The sequence below is a fragment of the Schistocerca cancellata genome, chromosome 8, assembly GCF_023864275.1.
Source record: "Schistocerca cancellata isolate TAMUIC-IGC-003103 chromosome 8, iqSchCanc2.1, whole genome shotgun sequence".
Classification (NCBI taxonomy): domain Eukaryota; kingdom Metazoa; phylum Arthropoda; class Insecta; order Orthoptera; family Acrididae; genus Schistocerca; species Schistocerca cancellata.
The window spans coordinates 492,520,400-492,541,647 of record NC_064633.1 but is presented as its reverse complement, the minus strand read 5'-3'; the positions used below and the strand labels follow the sequence as shown (position 1 = coordinate 492,541,647).

At 42.4% G+C, this 21,248-nt stretch overlaps 1 protein-coding gene across 1 annotated transcript in view; it reads left to right on the top strand.

Moving 5' to 3' along the window:
• The window catches only part of LOC126095200 (ras GTPase-activating protein 1), a 175,390-nt gene that overhangs the window by 117,663 nt on the left and 36,479 nt on the right, over positions 1-21,248 (top strand). Inside the window, exon 15 of the mRNA XM_049909932.1 lies at positions 11,893-12,047. Within this exon, the coding sequence (XP_049765889.1) occupies positions 11,893-12,047 (155 nt within the window). The remainder of the gene's footprint in view (positions 1-11,892; positions 12,048-21,248) is intronic.

Genomic DNA, 21,248 nt, shown 5'->3' with positions numbered 1-21,248 from the left:
TTGCTGTATCGTTTATAACTGGTACACTGTCAGCTGCTAGACAGCACCAAGTCTACCATAAGTAGAAATACATAAAAGACGTTCAGTGCAGTACAGAGACAACGTTTCATCGTGGCATGTTGTTGACTATTGGACTGGACAGTACAAAAGTAGATGAACTCTTGTAAAGGATGAGGAAAGAGCAGAACATCCATCCATATTTATTACTGATGCCAGCACTGAATAAGTCTATGGCCTGATTCGTAGTAATATATGCTGTTAATTCATGTTTCCCCCCATGAACTCTGTACGTTGCTGAGATGGGCTGGCTTGGGTACCTCAACAATACAGATAGCTGTACTGTAGGTGCAGCCACAATGAAGTGGTATCTGTGTAGAGGCTGTAATAACCTATGGTTGCAGAAGCGAGTGAATCAGCATTTTCAGTAGTTGCAGGCACAGCAGTCTGGATGACTGACTGAGGTAGTTTTGTGACATTAGCCAACATGGCATTGTTGTGCTGCTACTGCAAACAGCTGAAAGCAATGGGAAACTAAAGCCCTTATTTTTCCCAAGGGCATGCAGCCCTAATCTACATCTACATTTATACTCCGCAAGCCACCCAACGGTGTGTGGCGGAGGGCACTTTACGTGCCACTGTCATTACCTCCCTTTCCTGTTCCAGTCGCGTATGGTTCGCGGGAAGAACGACTGTCTGAAAGCCTCTGTGCGCGCTCTAATCTCTCTAATTTTACATTCGTGATCTCAGGAGGTATAAGTAGGGGGAAGCAATATATTCGATACCTCATCCAGAAACGCACCCTCTCGAAACCTGGCGAGCAAGCTACACCGAGATGCAGAGCACCTCTCTTGCAGAGTCTGCCACTTGAGTTTGTTAAACATCTTCGTAACGCTATCACGGTTACCAAATAACCCTGTGATGAAACGCGCCACTCTTCTTTGGATCTTCTCTATCTCCTCCGTCAACCCGATCTGGTACGGATCCCACACTGATGAGCAATACTCAAGTATAGGTCGAACGAGTGTTTTGTAAGCCACCTCCTTTGTTGATGGACTACATTTTCTAAGGACTCTCCCAATGAATCTCAACCTGGTACCCGCCTTACCAACAATTAATTTTATATGATCATTCCACTTCAAATCGTTCCGCACGCATACTCCCAGATATTTTACAGAAGTAACTGCTACCAGTGTTAGTTCCGCTATCATATAATCATACAATAAAGGATCCTTCTTTCTATGTATTCGCAATACATTACATTTGTCTATGTTAAGAGTCAGTTGCCACTCCCTGCACCAAGTGCCTATCCGCTGCAGATCTTCCTGCATTTCGCTACAATTTTCTAATGCTGCAACTTCTCTGTATACTACAGCATCATCCCCGAAAAGCCGCATGGAACTTCCGACACTATCTACTAGGTCATTTATATATATTGTGAAAAGCAATGGTCCCATAACACTCCCCTGTGGCACGCCAGAGGTTACTTTAACGTCTGTAGACGTCTCTCTGTTGATAACAACATGCTGTGTTCTGTTTGCTAAAAACTCTTCAATTCAGCCACACAGGTGGTCTGATATTCCGTAGGCTCTTACTTTGTTTATCAGGCGACAGTGCGGAACTGTATCGAACGCCTTCCGGAAGTCAAGAAAAATAGCATCGACCTGGGAGCCTGTATCTAATACTTTCTGGGTCTCGTGAACAAATAAAGCGAGTTGGGTCTCACACGATCGCTGTTTCCGGAATCCATGTTGATTCCTACATACTAGATTCTGAGTTTCCAAAAACGACATGATACTCGAGCAAAAAACATGTTCTAAAATTCTACAACAGATGTGTGGTTAGATGATAATGGCATTATGTTGGATACAATATTCCAATGACAAAATAGTCCACCATTTGGATCTCTGGGTGGAGACCAGTAGGATGTCGTCATCAGGAGAAATAAAACTGGCATTCTACAGATTAGAGTGTGGTATGCTAGATTTCTTAATTGGGTAGGTGGGTTGGAGAATTTAAAAAAAGAGAAATGGATAGGTTCAAATTAGAAAAATAAAACTTCTGGTCAACAATGCAGGAAAAGATAGATTACTATTTATTATAAAGATAACATGTTAAGCTGCAGGTAGGCACAATTAAGACAGTCAGATGAATACAGGGATATAAGTGAAAAATCAGATAGGGGTAATGAAGGAGTAGGTCTAATAAGGAATAAGAAAACAGGAATGTGGATAAGCTTCTATGAACAGCATACTGGACACACTATCATAGCCAAGGGAGACAAAAAGTGAGTGCCCACCACACTAGTACAAGTTTATATGTCAACTTGCTTTGCAGATGATGAAGAGATTAAAAGAATGTATGATAAAATAAAAGAAATTATTCAGCTAGTTAAGCAGATGAAAATTTAATTGTGATGGGGACTGAAATTCAATAGTAGGAAAAGGAAGCATGGGTAATGTAGTAAGAGAACATGGACTGGGAGAAAGGAATGGAAGAGAAAGCTGCCGCCTGGTAGAATTTTGCACAGAGTTTAAGTCGGTCATTGCTGATACTTGATTTGAAAATCAGGAAAGAAGGTTGCATGTTGGATGAGACCTTGAGACATGAGGCAGTTTCAGATAGGTTGCCCAGTGATAAGACAGATATTCTGAAGCCATATTTGCAAAACATTTCCAGAAGCAGATGTTGTCTCTGACAACAATTTATTCGTCATGAACTGTAGACTAAAAATGAAGAATTTGTGGAAAGGTAGGAAATCATGAAGTTTTAAAGGGAGCATTATGCAATGATTGACTGAAACAATTATAAAGAACACAGTAGATGACAAATGGATAGCCTTGAGAGGTGAATTAATGAAGGTAGTAGAGGATCAAAGGAGGGAAAAGACAAAGCCCAGTATAAATCCTTGGATAGTGTTTGAGATGTAGAATGTAACTGACAAAAGGATAATGTATAAAAGTGAAACAAGCAAAAGGGAATACAGATGTCTCAAAAATGAGTGTGACAGGAAGTGCAAAATGACAAAAAATGTAAGAATGTAGAAGGATGTGTAACTAGGTTAAAGATATATACCACCTATAGGAAAATTAGAAGGGCATTGGCAGAAAAGAGAACAAGCTGTGTGAATATCCGTGCTGAACAGACAAGGGAAAGCTGAAACGTGAACAGAATATATAGAAGGACTGTGCAAGGGAAATAAACTTGAAGGTAATTTTATAGAAAGGAAAGAGGAAATAGATGAAGTTTAGTTGGGAGATATGGTAAAGAGAGAATAATTTGATAAAGTTCTGAAAGACCTAAGTGGAAACAAGGTCCCTGGAGTAGACAAAATTCCATGAGAATTATTGAAACTCTTGGGAGAATCAGCCATGATAAAACTATTCCACTTGGTGTGCAAGATATTTTAGACAGGTAAAATATCCTCAGATATCTGGAAGAATGTAATAATTGCAATTCCAAGGAAAGCAGATGCTGACAGGTGTGAATAATAATCAAGTTATCAGTTTAATTTTGCTATCTGGGAAGCAAAATAACTGATGATGGTCGAAGTAGAGAGGATATCAAATGTAGACTGGCAATGGCAAGGAAAGCGTTTCTGAAGAAGAGAAATTTGTTAACATCAGTATAGATTTAAGTGTCAGGAAGTCATTTCTGAAAATATTTGTATGGAGTGTAACCATGTATGGAAGTGAAACGTGGACGATAACTAGTTTGGACAAGAAGAGAATAGAAGCTACAGAGGAATGCTGAAGATTAGATGGGTAGATCATATAACTAATGAGGAGGTATTGAATAGGATTGAGGAGGAGAGAAGTTTGTGGCACAACTTGACTAGAAGAAGGGATCGGTTGGTAGGACATGTTCTGAGGCATCAAGGGATCACCAATTTAGTATTGGAGGGCAGCGTGGAGGGTAAAAATCGTAGAGGGAGACCAAGAGATGAATACACTAAACAGATTCAGAAGGATGTAGGTTGCAGTAGGTACCGGGAGATGAAGAAGCTTGCACAGGATAGAGTAGCATGGAGAGCTGCATCAAACCAGTCTCAGGACTGAAGACCACAACAACAACCACAACAACAGGTTAATTAGTCATGGTTGCAAACTAATGACACAAATTATTTACAAAATGATGGAATACTGGTAGAAGCCGACTTCAGGGAAGATCAGTTTGGGTCCCAGAGAAATACAGGAACATGCAAAGGAATACTGACTGTATGACCTACCTTAGAAGATATTTTAAAGAAAGGCAAAGCTATATTTATAGCATTTTTAGATTTAGAGAAAGCTTTTGGTAGTATTGACTAGAATACTCTCTTTGGCATTCTGAAGATAGTAGCGGCATAATTCAGGGATCAAAAGGTTATCTAAAATTTGTACTCAAACCACGCCACAGTTATAAAATCTGAATGACATGAAAGGGCAGAGAGTGAAGCAGGGCTGTAGTCTATCCCTGATGTTACTCAATCAGAACATTCAGCAAGTAGAAAAGAAATCTAGGAGAAATTTGGAGAGATAATTAAAAATCAAGGAGAAGAAAAAGACATTTGCTGCTGACATAATAATTCCATCAGAGACGACGACGAATCTGGAAGAGCAGTTGAATAGAATTTGAATGGATAGGTCAAAATAGAGAGAGAGAGAGAGAGAGAGAGAGAGAGAGAGTAATGGAATGTGATTGAATTAAATCAGGTGATGCTAAGATATTAGATTACAGGATGAGACACTACAAGTAATAGATGAGTTTTGCTGTATGAGCAGCTAAATAGCTGGTAATGGTCAAAATGAGGACAAAATAAAATGCTCACTGGCTGTAGAACGAAAACATTTCTAACGAACAGGAATTTGTTAACATCTAATATAAATTTAAGTGTTAAGAAGTCTTTTCTGAAGGTATTTGCCTGGAGTGTAGCCTTGTTCAGAATTGAAACTAAATGTTAGGTAGTGTACAACACAGTGATATGCCTTACAGTAAGTTCAAGTCTGCAATTTAAACCAGAGTGGTTATATTCAAAGTGATGCATTTGAATTATGTAATATTGTAATATATAAGCTGAAAACATTGAGTGCAGATACTTCTTGATTTCCCCAATAGTTGTTTTAAGTTGCAAGTACGTCATTATAAGAAAGTGTGTAATGCATCTTTAATAATAGGGTTATGTGAGTAACAGTTTAGTTGACACCCTACAGTTCTATACAAAGTTATAATAATAGGCAGAACTTTCTAAGCATTTATTGTTTGTAAAGTCATTATTGTAGAATGTCTCACAGTATTCTTAAGTTACTGTAATGTGATCATGTGTATAAGTTTACAAGAGCACAGTAAAAGAATTATGAAACTTAAACAGATTGTTTATCGGTACTTTCTTTAGTAACGTAAGATGGGGAAATATTGGACATAGGGGTGATTTTGGACGGGAAGAGCATATTTCTGTTCTTATATTGGCATCACTGAATGCAAGCTTTTATTTCGGGTGCATGTTTTGTTGTTTACACCTTAACTTACTGCCAAGCGTACATGAAAACGCATTGTTGCAGTTGGAAGTTGAAACAGTGGTGTGTTGAGAGTTACAGTGTAGTGTACTATTGTTGCTAGTTATCTTAATGCAAATGCTTTTGTCATTGTACAAGAAAGGAAAAAATTGGTAAGCTTAATTTGCTTATAGCTTACTTACTTAAATGTTAAGAAGGAAATGTGAATACAGTTTGCCTCCACATCTCACTTTGTCTAATGTGTAGTGAACTATTTACAGATAACCACAGACATTGGGGTAATATCGGACAATGCTGTGTACTTACAAAAGGAGGCTTGGTGCTTTTTCGAGGCGCAATTATTATTCTGAAAATCTTGAAAAGGTGGTTGCTGCTGTAAGATCAGGAAAACTATCGTACAGGAAAATGTCAAGCAAATTTAATGTACAATGTTCAACGTTAGAGAGTATAGTCAGTAATACAAACCCTCTAGTGATTGGAAGGTCTTCTGTCTTAAGTATCATTGAAGAGAACACACTTGTCCGTGGTATTTTAAGGGCTGCACATTGGCATTTTCCTTTTACTTGTGATGATGATAGGTACATAGTTAAAGGATACCTTGATAATTGTGGATGAAGAGAAAAATGATTTCCTTGTAACATGCCAGGGATTGAGTGGTCATGTTCATTCTTACAGCGTCACTCTGCTATATTAAGTGTCCAGCTATCTGAGAACATTAAAAGGCAATGTGCTGAAGTGAGTTATGAGACAGTGAAATCATATTTCCAGAATGTTGGTGAAAAAATGGAAAATATTGATCCCAAAATTGTAATCCATTATGACAAGACAAATGTGTGTGATGAGCCTGGGAGGAAGCATGTAATAGTTAGAAGGGGAACAAAACATCCTGAAAGCATCTTAGATTCATATAAGAGTAGTAATTCAGTAATGGTGGCTGCCACTGGGGACAGAAAACTATTACCTCCTTATGTGGTCTACAAATTGGAGCATTATGGACACGTGGCAAGGAGGAGGTCACAAAGGAACCTGGTATAATTGCAATAAAAGTGGTTGGTTTCATTTCTCTACATTTGAAGACTGGCGTATTACTACTGTGCTGCCTTACCTGAAGTCAATGGAGGGGAAAAAAGTTATGATAGGAGACAACCTTTCAAGTCACATTTCACTGCAAGTAATTGATGAAAGTGAGAAGAATAAAATCTTTTTTTATTGTGTTGCCACCAAACAGTACTTGTATTTTATAGCCATTAGACATAGATCCAGAAAGGTAGGAGACGAGATACTGGCAGAAGTAAAGCTGTGAGAATGGGGTGCGAGTCGTGCTTGGGTAGCTCAGTTGGTAGAGCACTTACCCGCCAAAGGCAAAGGTCCCGAGTTTGAGTCTCAGTCCAGCACACAGTTTTAATCTGCCAGGAAGTGTCATATCAGTGCACACTCTGCTGCAGGGTGAAAATCTCATTCTGGAAACATCCCCCAGGCTGTGGCTAAGCCGTGTCTGCGCAATATCCTTTCTTCCAGGAGTGCTAGTTCTGCAAGGTTCGCAGGAGAGCTTCTGTGAAGTTTGGAAGGTAGGAGACGAGATACTGGCAGAAGTAAAGCTGCGAGTATGGGGCGTGAATCATGCTTGGGTAGCTCAGATGGTAGAGCACTTGCCCCGCGGAAGGCAAAGGTCCCAACTTCGAGTCTCGGTCCGGCACACAGTTTTAATCTGCCAGAAAGTTTCATTAGACATAAATTTCTTCAGACCTTTAGAAGCTGCTTGGCAGGCAGTGCCGGCCGGGGTGGCCAAGCGGTTCTAGGCGCTACAGTCTGGAACCGCGCGACCGCTACGGTCGCGGGTTCGAATCCTGCCTCAGGCATGGATGTGTGTGATGTCGTTAGGTTAGTTAAATTTAAGTAGTTCTAGGGGTCTGATGACCTCAGAAGTTAAGTCCCATAGTACTCAGAGCCATTTGAACCATTTTTTTGGCATGCAGTGCTTACACTATGGAAGAAAAGCTCCCATGGGCCAGTATCGAAAGATGCTTTCCCCTCACTTTTGAAGGAAAAACTTAACAAATGTCAGCAACTAAAGAAGACAATATAAGAAGTGCATTCTGTGCAGTGGGATTAATTCCATTTGACCTTGAAAGAGTCCTCAAAAAATTGCCTGATGGGAGGTAATTCTCAAATCAATTCTCTAGAAGCCTGGTCTTTGAGCTTTGAAGATATGCTTCAGAATGTTCGCTATGGAATGAAAAATAACACAAGTGTCCAACAAAATTGAAAATTAGATGTTGCCCCAGAAAAATCTATTTTAGGCATCAATATGAGAAAGTGAGAAAATACTGACTCAGAGTCTGAATTGCTTGTGAATAATGATGCAATACTCACTAGTGACAAAAGCAGCAGAGTGGAGGAAGCAGTTCTGGAAGTGGAGGCTTTTTTTCTTGTGGCTTACCCACACATGGTTGGGGGGAAACAGTGAAATAGATAGTTTTGTCAGAATCACAACAGAAGTGGGCACAAAAGAAGTGGGAGTCAGATTTCAGCATCCTTATCAAGGCAGCAAATCTGTGTTTATTTTCTTGCCAGATAATACTGTAGACAAAGGTCAAATTGTAAGAGTGTTACCATTCCAAGAGAAGAAAAGGGGAAGTTTTCTTTCACTGAGAACATATTGTAGATTATTACAGGTTTGTTGTATGAGTAGATTGTCTTTATTAATGAAATATTTTGTAAATATGTCTGTGAAGGTTTTCTAAATATGTGCCAAATATTTACTGAAGATATGTAGAATATTTTGTAACCATCTGTAAAAAATGTTTTCTAAACAAGTAAAACATGTTTCTACGTATGTTTATTTTTTAAAAAGATAGTCACTGTCCAAAATTACCCATTAGAGGGTAATATGGACCTTTGCATTGAAATTAAATGAATGCCCGAAATTACCCCATCAAAGTGGCAACATTGGACAGCTCCGACTAATTAAAAAATATTTTTGACTAAAGTTCTTTGATCAAATTATTCTACAATGTCATCCAAAATATCTCGCTCTTTTTTTCATGAGAATTTAATGTTCTTTGCGAAGTTACCTTAAAAAGTATGAAAATTCCGTCCAGTATTACTCCACCTTATGCTATTTGTTATTTTTAGTTTCGAGCCATTGCCTTCTCAGAGTTATTCAGCCTAAGATTAGGATAAAATGCAGTTTCTAGACATATATAATTCTTTCAGAGTAATTTATAATTGGCTATGAAATCTTCATGGGTTATCAGCCAAGTGGCATCATCTTCTAGTCGCGATGCTTCAATGAATTGCGTATCCATCAAAGATGGATCCATCGAAGATGATGGATACGCAATCCATTTACCGTATTTACTCGAATCTAAGCCGCACTCGAATCTAAGCCACACCTGAAAAATGAGACTCGAAATCAAGTTTCCTGAATCTAAGCCGCACCTTGAATTTGAGACTTGAAATTCAAGGGGAGAGAAAAGTTTTAGGCCGCACCTCCAAATCGAAACAAAGTTGGTCCATTTTAATAAGAGACACAATTTAGTTCGAATGAATGACGATACAGCTACAGTAGTTTGGTTCGAGTCGTAAGCTTAGCGGTTAAGCTTTACCAGGTAGCCATTGCTATGCGTCAGGCGCTCCATCCGTATTTATACGGGTACCCTTCCTTTTCCACGTGCTTCGTCTGGTTAGAATTGATTGCTTATTTTGCTTTGATCTCATAAGTGACGTTCTCTTTGTTATAGGTGTTTACGTCACTCTAAGCTGAAAATGCATTACTGTACTGTGTCATGCATTGTTTGTCGCATTCTGATAATGAGTGTTTACGGCCTGTCGCCGCTCGTGGCATGTCTTGCTTTTGTGCACGCTACCGCCGCTTACAATGGAAGAAAAAAAAAAAAAAAAAAGAGGAATTGTCTCATTACCGAAACAATGGCAAGAGACTGCTATTTGTTGTTGCTTACACTGCTGCTTTCTTTGATAATGATCAACAAGAACCAAATAATAGACTGCATATGATAGAAGATGTTCTGAACGAGAGTTTAGCAAAAATTTTTCTCCATTTGAAAATCTGTGCAGACGCCTCTTTAGTACATTACATTCTGCACAGAAATTAGAGTCATCTTAGATTTAAAAATCTAGTCAATTGCCGTGCTTCATTTCTGACTGTATCACTATTAGGCATAAGAATAATACGCATATAAACATGACATGATATGTACACTCCTGGAAATGGAAAAAAGAACACATTGACACCGGTGTGTCAGACCCACCATACTTGCTCCGGACACTGCGAGAGGGCTGTACAAGCAATGATCACACGCACGGCACAGCGGACACACCAGGAACCGCGGTGTTGGCCGTCGAATGGCGCTAGCTGCGCAGCATTTGTGCACCGCTGCCGTCAGTGTCAGCCAGTTTGCCGTGGCATACGGAGCTCCATCGCAGTCTTTAACACTGGTAGCATGCCGCGACAGCGTGGACGTGAACCGTATGTGCAGTTGACGGACTTTGAGCGAGGGCGTATAGTGGGCATGCGGGAGGCCGGGTGGACGTACCGCCGAATTGCTCAACACGTGGGGCATGAGGTCTCCACAGTACATCGATGTTGTCGCCAGTGGTCGGCGGAAGGTGCACGTGCCCGTCGACCTGGGACCGGACCGCAGCGACGCACGGATGCACGCCAAGACCGTAGGATCCTACACAGTGCCGTAGGGGACCGCACTGCCACTTCCCAGCAAATTAGGGACACTGTTGCTCCTGGGGTATCGGCGAGGACCATTCGCAACCGTCTCCATGAAGCTGGGCTACGGTCCCGCACACTGTTAGGCCGTCTTCCGCTCACGCCCCAACATCGTGCAGCCCGCCTCCAGTGGTGTCGCGACAGACGTGAATGGAGGGACGAATGGAGACGTGTCGTCTTCAGCGATGAGAGTCGCTTCTGCCTTGGTGCCAATGATGGTCGTATGCGTGTTTGGCGCCGTGCAGGTGAGCGCCACAATCAGGACTGCATACGACCGAGGCACACAGGGCCAACACCCGGCATCATGGTGTGGGGAGCGATCTCCTACACTGGCTGTACACCACTGGTGATCATCGAGGGGACACTGAATAGTGCACGGTACATCCAAACCGTCATCGAACCCATCGTTCTACCATTCCTAGACCGGCAAGGGAACTTGCTGTTCCAACAGGACAATGCACGTCCGCATGTATCCCGTGCCACCCAACGTGCTCTAGAAGGTGTAAGTCAACTACCCTGGCCAACAAGATCTCCGGATCTGTCCCCCATTGAGCATGTTTGGGACTGGATGAAACGTCGTCTCACGCGGTCTGCACGTCCAGCACGAACGCTGGTCCAACTGAGGCGCCAGGTGGAAATGGCATGGTAAGCCGTTCCACAGGACTACATCCAGCATCTCTACGATCATCTCCATGGGAGAATAGCAGCCTGCATTGCTGCGAAAGGTGGATATACACTGTACTAGTGCCGACATTGTGCATGCTCTGTTGCCTGTGTCTATGTGCCTGTGGTTCTGTCAGTGTGATCATGTGATGTATCTGACCCCAGGAATGTGTCAATAAAGTTTCCCCTTCCTGGGACAATGAATTCACGGTGTTCTTATTTCAATTTCCAGGAGTGTATATTCTTCCGCGTTTGCTGTTGTCTCACTCTTGTTTCGTAGTTTATTAGGCAGACAGGATTTAAATGAGATAGCAGCAAACACGAAAGAATACATGGCAAAATGTTTATATTCGTATGCATGTGATTCACAATTCATAAAAGTTCCTATTAGCAACCATCTCTTCTCACAGGTAGGAAAAAATTCAGAATGTAGAGTTGGCCATATTGACAAAAACCCCAAACACTCTTGCCAGTCGGATTTTCATAGTACAATGAAATGCTGCTACATTCGAAGATGAAAAATACGGAATTTGTATTTACTTCGTTGGATAATATATGAAAATGCAGTGGTGGAAACTTGGGGTGGAGAAAAAAAGTTCGTCTTCCACCTTTTTTAATTTATTTTATGATACAGAGGTTTTGGCCCCGTATTTATCTTTGTGCCTGCAAAGCACGCCTGTGTAGCGCTACATATATTCGACGGCAGAAGTTAGTTGTGGCGGCACCTACCAATATTTTTCAGAACTTCCACTTACTTTGCACTCGATTCTAAGCCGCAGGCAGTTTTTGGATTACAAAAACCGGAAAAAAGTGCAGCTTACATTCGAGTAAATACGGTAAACGTTGCGACTAGAAGATGCCACTTGGCTGATGACCGGTGAAGATTTCATAGCTGAAATACACCAAGAAAGCCTGCAATCGCATATAATTTATCATTCTTTCAGATGTTATGTAAATTGATATCAGTATTTAATTCTCTGTACTTTTCTGTTGAAGGACTGTAAGATACATCTGTGGCTGCTTGCAGAGGTCTGTAATGAGCAAGTGGCCTCATGAGAGACTTGTACGCACACGTGTTGTAAGTGGATTCATATTCCTGAGGTTACTTTGCCCAGCAATTCTGAATCCTCGACAGTTTAATCTGATATCAGGTAATGGACATCATATTTATATACAGAAGCTAAGATCTTGAGATACCAGGCAGAACTTGATTTACTTTGTAATGAAGTTTTGAAGTTTACTATATTTTATACTATATCTAATGTCATTTTTACATCGTATTGCTGATATTATGAATAACGTTAATACATGTTTGTCATGTGCAACTCTCCAGTTGCACTATTATTTTGGGTCTGTCCATGAAAATAACATAGAGCGGTAATTACATTGTACACAGTCTGACTCATTTGTACTTCTGAGCAATGTAAATTTTATTCAAGAGATGTTGGGACAGTGAACACTGAGCAGTTCATCCTAAATAGAATGAAGACTGTGTACCGTAATATTGTCATAGTCTGTGTAGTGCAAAATACAAACTGCCACAACTGAGCCTCGTACTTTACAAAATCTTCTTCCTCATCGTCTACCTCTTCATCTTCCCCCCTTCTTCAACAGTCTCATTTACCAATAATCAATTTTTTAAACCATCTGAAGGTGGTTTCCTGTTCTTTGTCTTGGGTTCTAAATTGTTCAGTAATCTTGTATTAGTATTTATATTGTAGAAAAATATAATGTTGGATAGTTTTACAAAAAATAGTTTGTAAATTTTTTGTGGTCATTGATTGATTTACATCTTACTGTACAGCAGATCTTACTTTTAGTTTCAGATGCCATTTACCTGTTGGTCGTGCTTAGTCATGTAATGTGAAGTAACTTGTAGAACATGTAATTTTAGAAAGTAATTTTATGTGTGACTTTCAACTTTGTCCAATTTACTGTGGTCGCCCCTATATTCCAGATAGAAAGCATGCAAAACCAGAAATCTGCAAGTCAAGAAGTAAAGTGCATACATAAAGTCCTAAAGGTGATCAATCTGTATGGACTCATTTGCTTGATTTCTTGATGTACAACCTCTTAAAGAAAATAGGCAGGTGATGCAAGGGTGGGTACTGTTACCTGTAAGTGTACTTGTAGGTAAGCCTGCAGTTTTCTCTAATCAGTTTCATAGAAGACACAAGGTGTATTATATAAGTGAGAGCACATTCAGAGATAAAATAACAGGTGTCTGCCTCTCAGCATCCCTGGATGACAGATGTACCCATTGGCTCAGAAGCTAGCTCTTTTAAATCTTAAGTGTGAGACTGGAACACCAGGTCCCTCTCCTTTGTATATTGAGCACATAGAACAAGTAATGTTCAGCTTATATGTTTGCTATGCCAAGAATGAAAGCATTTGTGATAAATGAGTGACTGATGATTAGCAATTGTATGGTGATGGTATTTAGTCACTCTAGAATTCATTATGGCTGACAGAGAGAAAACATGACAAGTATTAAATTAAGAGGTGACACTGATAACTTTCTGAGCTTATAAATTTTTATAGTGTATTTCACAAGCAGAAACAGGTGTCCTGTGTGGCACTCATTCCAACATTGCCAGTTACCAGTGTAGGCAACAGCTGAGTAAGGAATGTGGCAGTTCACAGCCACCAGTAGTGAAGGGTTCCCACCCCCCACCACCACCCCCCACCCCATGTGGTGTGGGTTGGGCAACTGCGAAGTCAGCTCAAAGCAGGAGGCCAACGTGTTTGTCCGAGGTAGTGATCACTGCTGGAAAAAAGCTGGGCATGGTGTCGCTGCAATGTACTGTGCCATTTCAAGCAGATAACAGAATATCCAGGGCTTTCTTCCAGGGGAGACATCAGTGAAAGTATCTGTTGAGTGGTCATGTTTAGTGTTTGATAAGAGGAGGATTGACTCCATGTCTATGGTGTGTCCTACTACGGCCTTAAGCATTTGTTACTAGGAAGCTGGGACTAATCTCCTCACCATTTGATTGGAGGTGGAATGATGCTGATATCAAATGATTTCATATAAGGTGTAGAAGTCCATGAACAACTCTGAGGCAAACTTAGGTTTTTACTACTGGCCAGGAGCTCATCTGTGGACAGTGGTGTGTGGCGAGTATACGAGGTCATTGGGCACAAGCAGCACATGGCATTCTTCTTCTCTTCAGAGGGAAATGGCGAAGCCATCTAGAACAGTGCCCATGGTGGAGGCAACAGCTAAGGACACAGGATTCCTCTTGCTTTTGGAGGGAGATGGCAAAACCATCCTGATGCGTGACAGAGACGGCAGCTGAGGAAACGGCACTCCTCTTCCGCACAGAGGCGATGGCACAGCCGCCTGGAAAAGCAGACTGGATAACAAGGTCACCGGCAAAGAGAAGGGGCTGGTGCTCGGTCTCTGTGGTGAAGAGATGACTTTGGAGGATGGCGGAGATGGCCTGGGCCGCGATCAGAGCTGAACTGCACAGAGTGGTAGCAAGATGTGGGCAAGGGGTTTGCTGTGAAGGTGCCTGTCAGCAAGAAGACCTGGCGTGTGAGAGAGAACAGATGTTCTAGGGCAGTTGCACAAATCCGTGGTCATGGAAGGAACACAGGCGACAGGCAGGACAGAGGATGGTGAGTGGACCGTGTGCACGCGTGGATGGCACAGGAGGGCCGGTGGCCAGTGTGTATCGTGTGGCAGACTGACGACCGGCACAGAGGTAACCGGCAGAAGGCACGGAGGGTGGCGCTGAGGCCAGTAGCGGGCGTACTTGTGGTGCGGGAGCAGGCGATGGGAGGTGCTCAGTGTGAGACCATGAGGCGTGCAGCGCTAAGAAGGTGGAAAGATGAGGTGTGGCCGAGGAAGGGGACCAGGAGCGCACACTGCCGGACAGGGTCCCACCAAAGGCAAGATGACAGATGATGGATCAGGAGGAGACAGGCCTGGAGCTGTGGAAACAGGCGGAGGATATGAACCATGGCAGCAGCAGAAGGAACAAGAAATACCATGGATTGAGTGGGTACTGAGGGCATCAGAAATAAAGGAGTGGGTCTAATGAAGGAGGATACTGACTTGGCCAGCAACAATACTGGAGGTAGTGGCAGTCATTGGAAGGGAGGTGAGAACCAGCAGTGCCACGGCAGGAGGAGACGTCGCAGCGGACAGAGGTGCCACGGGGCCTGTGAGAGCTGTGGCACTTGACTGGTCACAGGAGCTGGTTTGGGTCGGTGCCAGAGATGTTGGAGGAGCCACAACAGCAGGTGCTGTAGCAGTCAGAGAAGCTATGTAGGGAGATGCTGGAGAAGTCGTAGGAGCCACATTGAGAGGCACCAGAGTGGTCGTGGGACCTGCATCGGGACTTGAAGGAGCAGATGAAAGTGCCACATGGGGAGGCACCAAAGCGGTCTTAGGAGCTGCGTTCAGCGGTGCCAGAGTGGGCATGGATGCTGTGTCAAAGGCACTATGTTGGGAAACATCAGAAGAGCCATCGTGGATGAGTCCAAGGTAGCAGTTCAGGACGTGAGAGAGCAAGAAGCCTAGTGGGCAAGGGCGGGGGGCTAGGTCAAGATGATCAGGAGAGAAGTGTCAGTAAGAGCAGAATTGTGTATTAGGCGGTCCAGTGCAGCCAGAAAGGTGGACCAAGAATCCAAGGCTGTGTCAAAGTCAGAAGGAAGCAGGAGTAGTGGAGTGTCAGCTTGCAGTGGGAGAGTATCGGGATAGCCGAGATACTGTTGCAGGAGCTCTGAAGAGTGCAGACAATGAGGCAGGAGCTGTGTTGTCTCTGATATAGCATTTTGGGTTGTTGCTACCAAGAAATACTGAAACAAATTAGCAGTATCTTGATTCAGATGGAGCAACTGCTGCCTGCACAACTGGACAAGCTGCAGAAGCAAAATTTCAGATGCAAAGAAACCGTGGAAAAAGAATAAGTGAAAAGAGACCTGTAGAATGTCAGTCAAATGAGCATGGAAGCACACTAATGCATAGGGGGAACTACCTGGATGAGTACAGGTATTGGAACAAAATTCCAAAGATGCAAAAAACATGAAGAGTTTATCCTCGTCTCTAACTGAAGTATCCTGTTGTAGGATGGTGGACGCAGAAGAGAAGTAGGTGCCCAGGTAGCACTGAATGATAGAAATTTATTTCTATAAGAAAACAAGAAGAAAATATGAACAACAGAATGCTGATTCTCTATGAAAGAACACATTAAATCTTCCTGATCTAATAAGAATAATTGTCATTCATTAAGTACAGTTCTACAAAGGTGCAAGAGAAAGCACAGTGTGTGTTGCCATAGGTTACTCTGCAAGGTCAGAATCATTCACGTTCACAATCAGTGGTGCACTGGCATTGTCTTGATCTGGTAGCATTGTTTCATGACTCGTCACTTACTCAGAATTAGACTCAGCCCTAGGCCTCTGGAGAGTTGCAGGCAGCAGTACTATAAAGGCCACTTGGTGTATGGATACCAGAAAGCTGCCGGCATCATGTGGTTTTGTGGATGCAAAATAGTTCCGGCTGTGCCCAGTGTTTGTGGTGCCATCCTTACTGCAGCAGTTGGGGCAGTGAAATTGGGCAGTGTCAGATACGGGTGTCTGGCTGGACGGCAACCCAAAGGACAATGCTGTATGATGGGTGTGCCAGGTGTTCAGGCACTAGCCATATACGGCATTCCTCTTCCCGTCTGAGGGAGATGGTGAAGCCACCTCGGTGTGTAGATGGTGGCTGTGGCAGAGGAGAGTGTCAAGGACATGGCAGAGTGTATCTTAAAGGATAATCCACTTGGTTTGCTGGAAAGAGCTTGTGAATTTTATGTGGATTCTGTTACATGTCTCTTTCAAGTTTGACAAATTAATGTGTGAACAAATCTATGATGCAACATGAAGTGCTTATATAAGTAAACTGGTTTCTTGGTATTGCAACCATTCACAACCATTATTATTTATGTTTTGTGCAGTTTTCATACAAGTCATCCACCAGTGACTGCAAAGTAGCAAGCGTGCAGTTTCAAACTGCGTAATCTGAGCAATGACAATGCCAGACATTTCTCATTCCACACTTTTGGAAGGTTACACTGCTGGTGACCAAGAGCCTTTTTCAAAATGAAAAGGAAAGGCACAGGCTGCCATTTGCTAGCACTGATAGGCATGTGGGCTATCCCTCACAGAGGATATCCAGTGATGATTGTAGTGTCACTTAGTTTGGCATACTATTCTATAATGTGGTCAACTTTGATTGCTTTAATTGGAAAATTATATAGAAAGGAAAATTTGATTTTGGAAACTTAAAATCACATATAGGCATAATCTGGACATTACTCACCTTCAAGAAGTGTAACACATACATGTACGTAGCTGCTGGAATACTTAACTTTAATCCATCATTTGTATACAGCATTCTTGATGATACAAGTGAGACTCTCTCTAGAAATGGTTAATGGCACCTTGCTAGGTCGTAGCCATGGACTTAGCTGAAGGCTATTCTAACTATCTCTCGGCAAATGAGAGAAAGGCTTCGTCAGTGTAGTCGCTAGCAAAGTCGTCCGTACAACTGGGACGAGTCCTAGTACGTCTCTAGACCTGCCGTGTGGTGGCGCTCGGTCTGCAATTACTGACAGTGGCGACACGCGGGTCTGACATGTACTAATGGACCGCGGCCGATTTAAAGCTACCACCTAGCAAGTGTGGTGTCTGGCGGTGACACCACAAACACTATATTAGCTTAAGTGTTGAGATGATAGAAGGGAGCAAGATAAAAGTAAAGTTAGATTGGAAGAGGCAATGATTGTGCCAGTTACCATCATGTGTTGTTATCTATTATCAGCTACCATGCGTTGTGTATAGAAAGACTAATGTAACTAAAGAATATTAAATAGGAAAGGGGGAAAAGGGAGAAAAGAAAATGAGATGAAGGGAGAGAAGATGTGTGGTTGCAGTTATGGGAGGACAAAATAATAAATAAATAAATAATAAAAATAAAATGAGCCAAATTCTGACAAATGCTTTCATAAGAAAGGACAGTTTATGATGATAGAGATTAATTCAAGGAGGGAGGAGGAATGAGAGGATATGTTGGAGGGCTAATCCCCCTGTTCTGACTTTAGAGCACTAGTTTTGCATAGGATTATCCAAATGGTATTTGTGCTATTCTTGATTCATGCTGTAGAGCACACACTGAAACTAAATACTGGACACTGCCAAAGTGGTCAGTTTTTCTGTGTCCATTTATGCATTGTGTTACTGTGGTGGTGGTGGTGGTGGTGGTGGTGGTGGTGGTAATCCCTATATACAGGTATCAAACAATGGAAAATCCAGGATGGAATGTAACAATATTATGAGAAGGGAAGTTGCTACTCACTATATAGCGGAATTGCTGAGTCGCAGATAGGCACAACAAAAAGACTGTCACAAAAAAAACTTTCAACCAGCAAGACCTACATCAAAAATACACACACACACACACACACACACACACACACACACACACACAACTGCAGTCTCTGGCAACTGAAGCCACACTCAGTGTGGCTTCAGTTATCAGAGACTGCAGTTACATGTGTGTACGAGTTGCAGTTGCGGTGTGTGTGTGTGTGTGTGTGTGTGTGTGTGTGTGTGTGTGTGTGTGTGTGTTCTTGACGAAGGCCTATCTGGCTGTAAGATTTTTGTTGTGCCTATCTGTGACTCAGCATCTCCACTATATGCTAAGTAGCAACTTCCCTTTCATAATATTGCTATATACAGGTATGTGTGTTAGAATTGGTTGACAGGCTTCTATATCTACAGCTCTGCACTGTGTGCAGTTCTAGACAGAGGCTACTTTATATTGTACCATATATGAATTTTTATTCCAGTTCCACTCAAGGATGGAGAGCAGTATGTTTGCACACCATTGTGTCTTTGCAGTTCCTGTCTGTGTCCAATTCATATTCTTAGAGAGATTATGATGACATATGCAGATTGTCAATTAAAATTTCACTCTCAGGCTCTCCTCGTGTAGCCATTCTGCCTGCCAAACACTCATTATGCTGTCAAGCATGATAGCACCATCAGCAGACAATCTGGTAATGCTACCGAGACTGAGAATTGATTATTTATATTCAGAACATTAACTGTCATATTATGCTTCCTTGAGGTTTCTGTTGAACAGTTGTCATACAGTATAATATACTGGATTCTGTTAGCCAAAAATTTTTCAGATCAATCAGATATCTGTGAAGTTCGTCTTGGTTATTAGATGACAGTCTGGTATAGTGTAAAACACATTTTGGATATCTAGGAAGATGGTAACTATGTGTTTACTTGCATCTACTCTTACCAAGATAGTGCGGAAATAAAGCCTGAAGTGTTTCACGAAAGCTGTTTTTCCTTAACATCTGCCAATTCTTTGAAATGGGTATTTTTTTCTTCCAAAAACTTCATTATTTTTTACTTAAAATGTGCTCAGTGATCTTGTAATAGAAAGTGATTCGTAATTCTGTGCATCTGTTCATTAACCTGTTTTTCAAAACAGGAATGGTTTGTACACTTCTGCATTCTTGCAGGGCCATTCAATGTGCAAGAGATTCTCAGTAATAATCATTAGGAAAGTGGGTAATTCCACAGTTTATTCGATACAAATTTCCATAGGTATTCTGCTGGGACTTGATTTCATGTTTGCTTTGAATAGTCGTAATTGGTTTCAGTGATAGGGGTTTCAATATCTCTCATTCGTGAAGGTATGCATTAGTCAAACATTGATATTGTATCCTTGTGTATGAATACAGTTTTTGCTATAGAAAGAACAAATGTGACTTATGGAACATAGTACTTTTTAGAGAAACGTGTAAGATACAATGAAATACAGGTTGTGCATAGTGCTGAACACATTGACTGGACAACAGTAATACAGGTTAGAGAATAGACCGAGAACTCATTTACAATCACTTCAATAATACTGTTTCTTTGGCAGCTTGCCAGAGTGTGCCAGGGGACCAACCCACATGGCCTCTATAAGTGGGCCTGTGAACTATATGGACATGTGATCTCTGAAATCGCGTGCATCATGATTGAAGGTACATCATTCCTCCCTTCCAGCGGTGGGAAAACCACATACATAGAAACACAAAGCACAAAAAATACATGGTTCAGAAAAAAATGCATGATACAGAAAAAACCATGCTACAGAAAAAAAGCACTGATCTCTCAAGGCACTAAGATTACGAGTCATGGGAAACACCAATGACTGTGATGATGTCCATTTCATTACCCAATGACAACAGCTGCTGCAGCGTGTGGTAGGCAGGCACCAGCGAGTAGGGGCAAAAGTGATGAGGGGGGAATTTGGCGTGCTTTCCCCCTTCTCGTGAGATACTATAGGGCAGGACTGAGGGAGATGCCTCCATAACGACGTCCTTGTTAAGTTCAGCGGTCAGTGGGGGTTTTGTAGACGATGGCCACATGGGACCCATTAATAGAGGCAGTGGCAGCTGCTGTGTCAGGTGCCTCGGGTGCTGCACTGGCAATGGCAGTTAAGAAATGGGGGCTGAGGCAGGAACCCCAGACAACAATCTGCCAGGCAGTAAAACCCGCTGCAGCACAAACCAGACTGTCTGCAACACATGAACAGGCATTGGCAGTGGCAGGTGCAAGGGAGGCGATGGGCCCTCTGGAACAGACACTGCCATGCACAGCCACAGCTGGTCGAAGTGACAGGATGTCCACTCATCAGGAGTGTGCACGATGCATAGGCACCGGCCCCAGGAGCACTTGATGATGACAGCAACCCAGTTTGGCCAGCAGCTGAAGCCATGACCTCCGACAGGCCCACCCAGTCTGAACCACCGCAGAGCTGGCGACACCAGTGGATAGTGACACCAGTGGAGACGGCATCAGATGTAGCAAGTGAAGGAGGGTCCATGGTTGGCATCCATGTAGCAGCTTTGCCAGGCTCTTGTCTCCCACTGGAGTGAAATGGAAGAAACTCAATGAATGGCGTAAAGCAGGTTCAGGGCCCTGCCAGATCCATACTTCCACATCTCAGTTTTAAATGTCTGAATCATGCATTCAGCCCCTCCATTAAAACAGGGTTAGCGGTGAGATGGTGAACATGACAAGCCCGACAAAAATATGCAAGTTCTCAAGAAACAAACTGGGGGCCATTATCGGTAACCACAGTGAATGGAAGGCCCTCAGGTGCAAAAATGTTCAACACGGCCAAAATAGTCAAAATAGTGGCTGTTGCAGACATGGATGGACAATGTGCCACGTAGGGAAACTTCAAATAGACGTCCACTACAGTGAGCCGATACTGATTTAGAAAGGGCCCAGCAGAATCAACATGTAGATGCTCCCATGGGCACTGCATTGTCAGCCAGGTGAAAAAG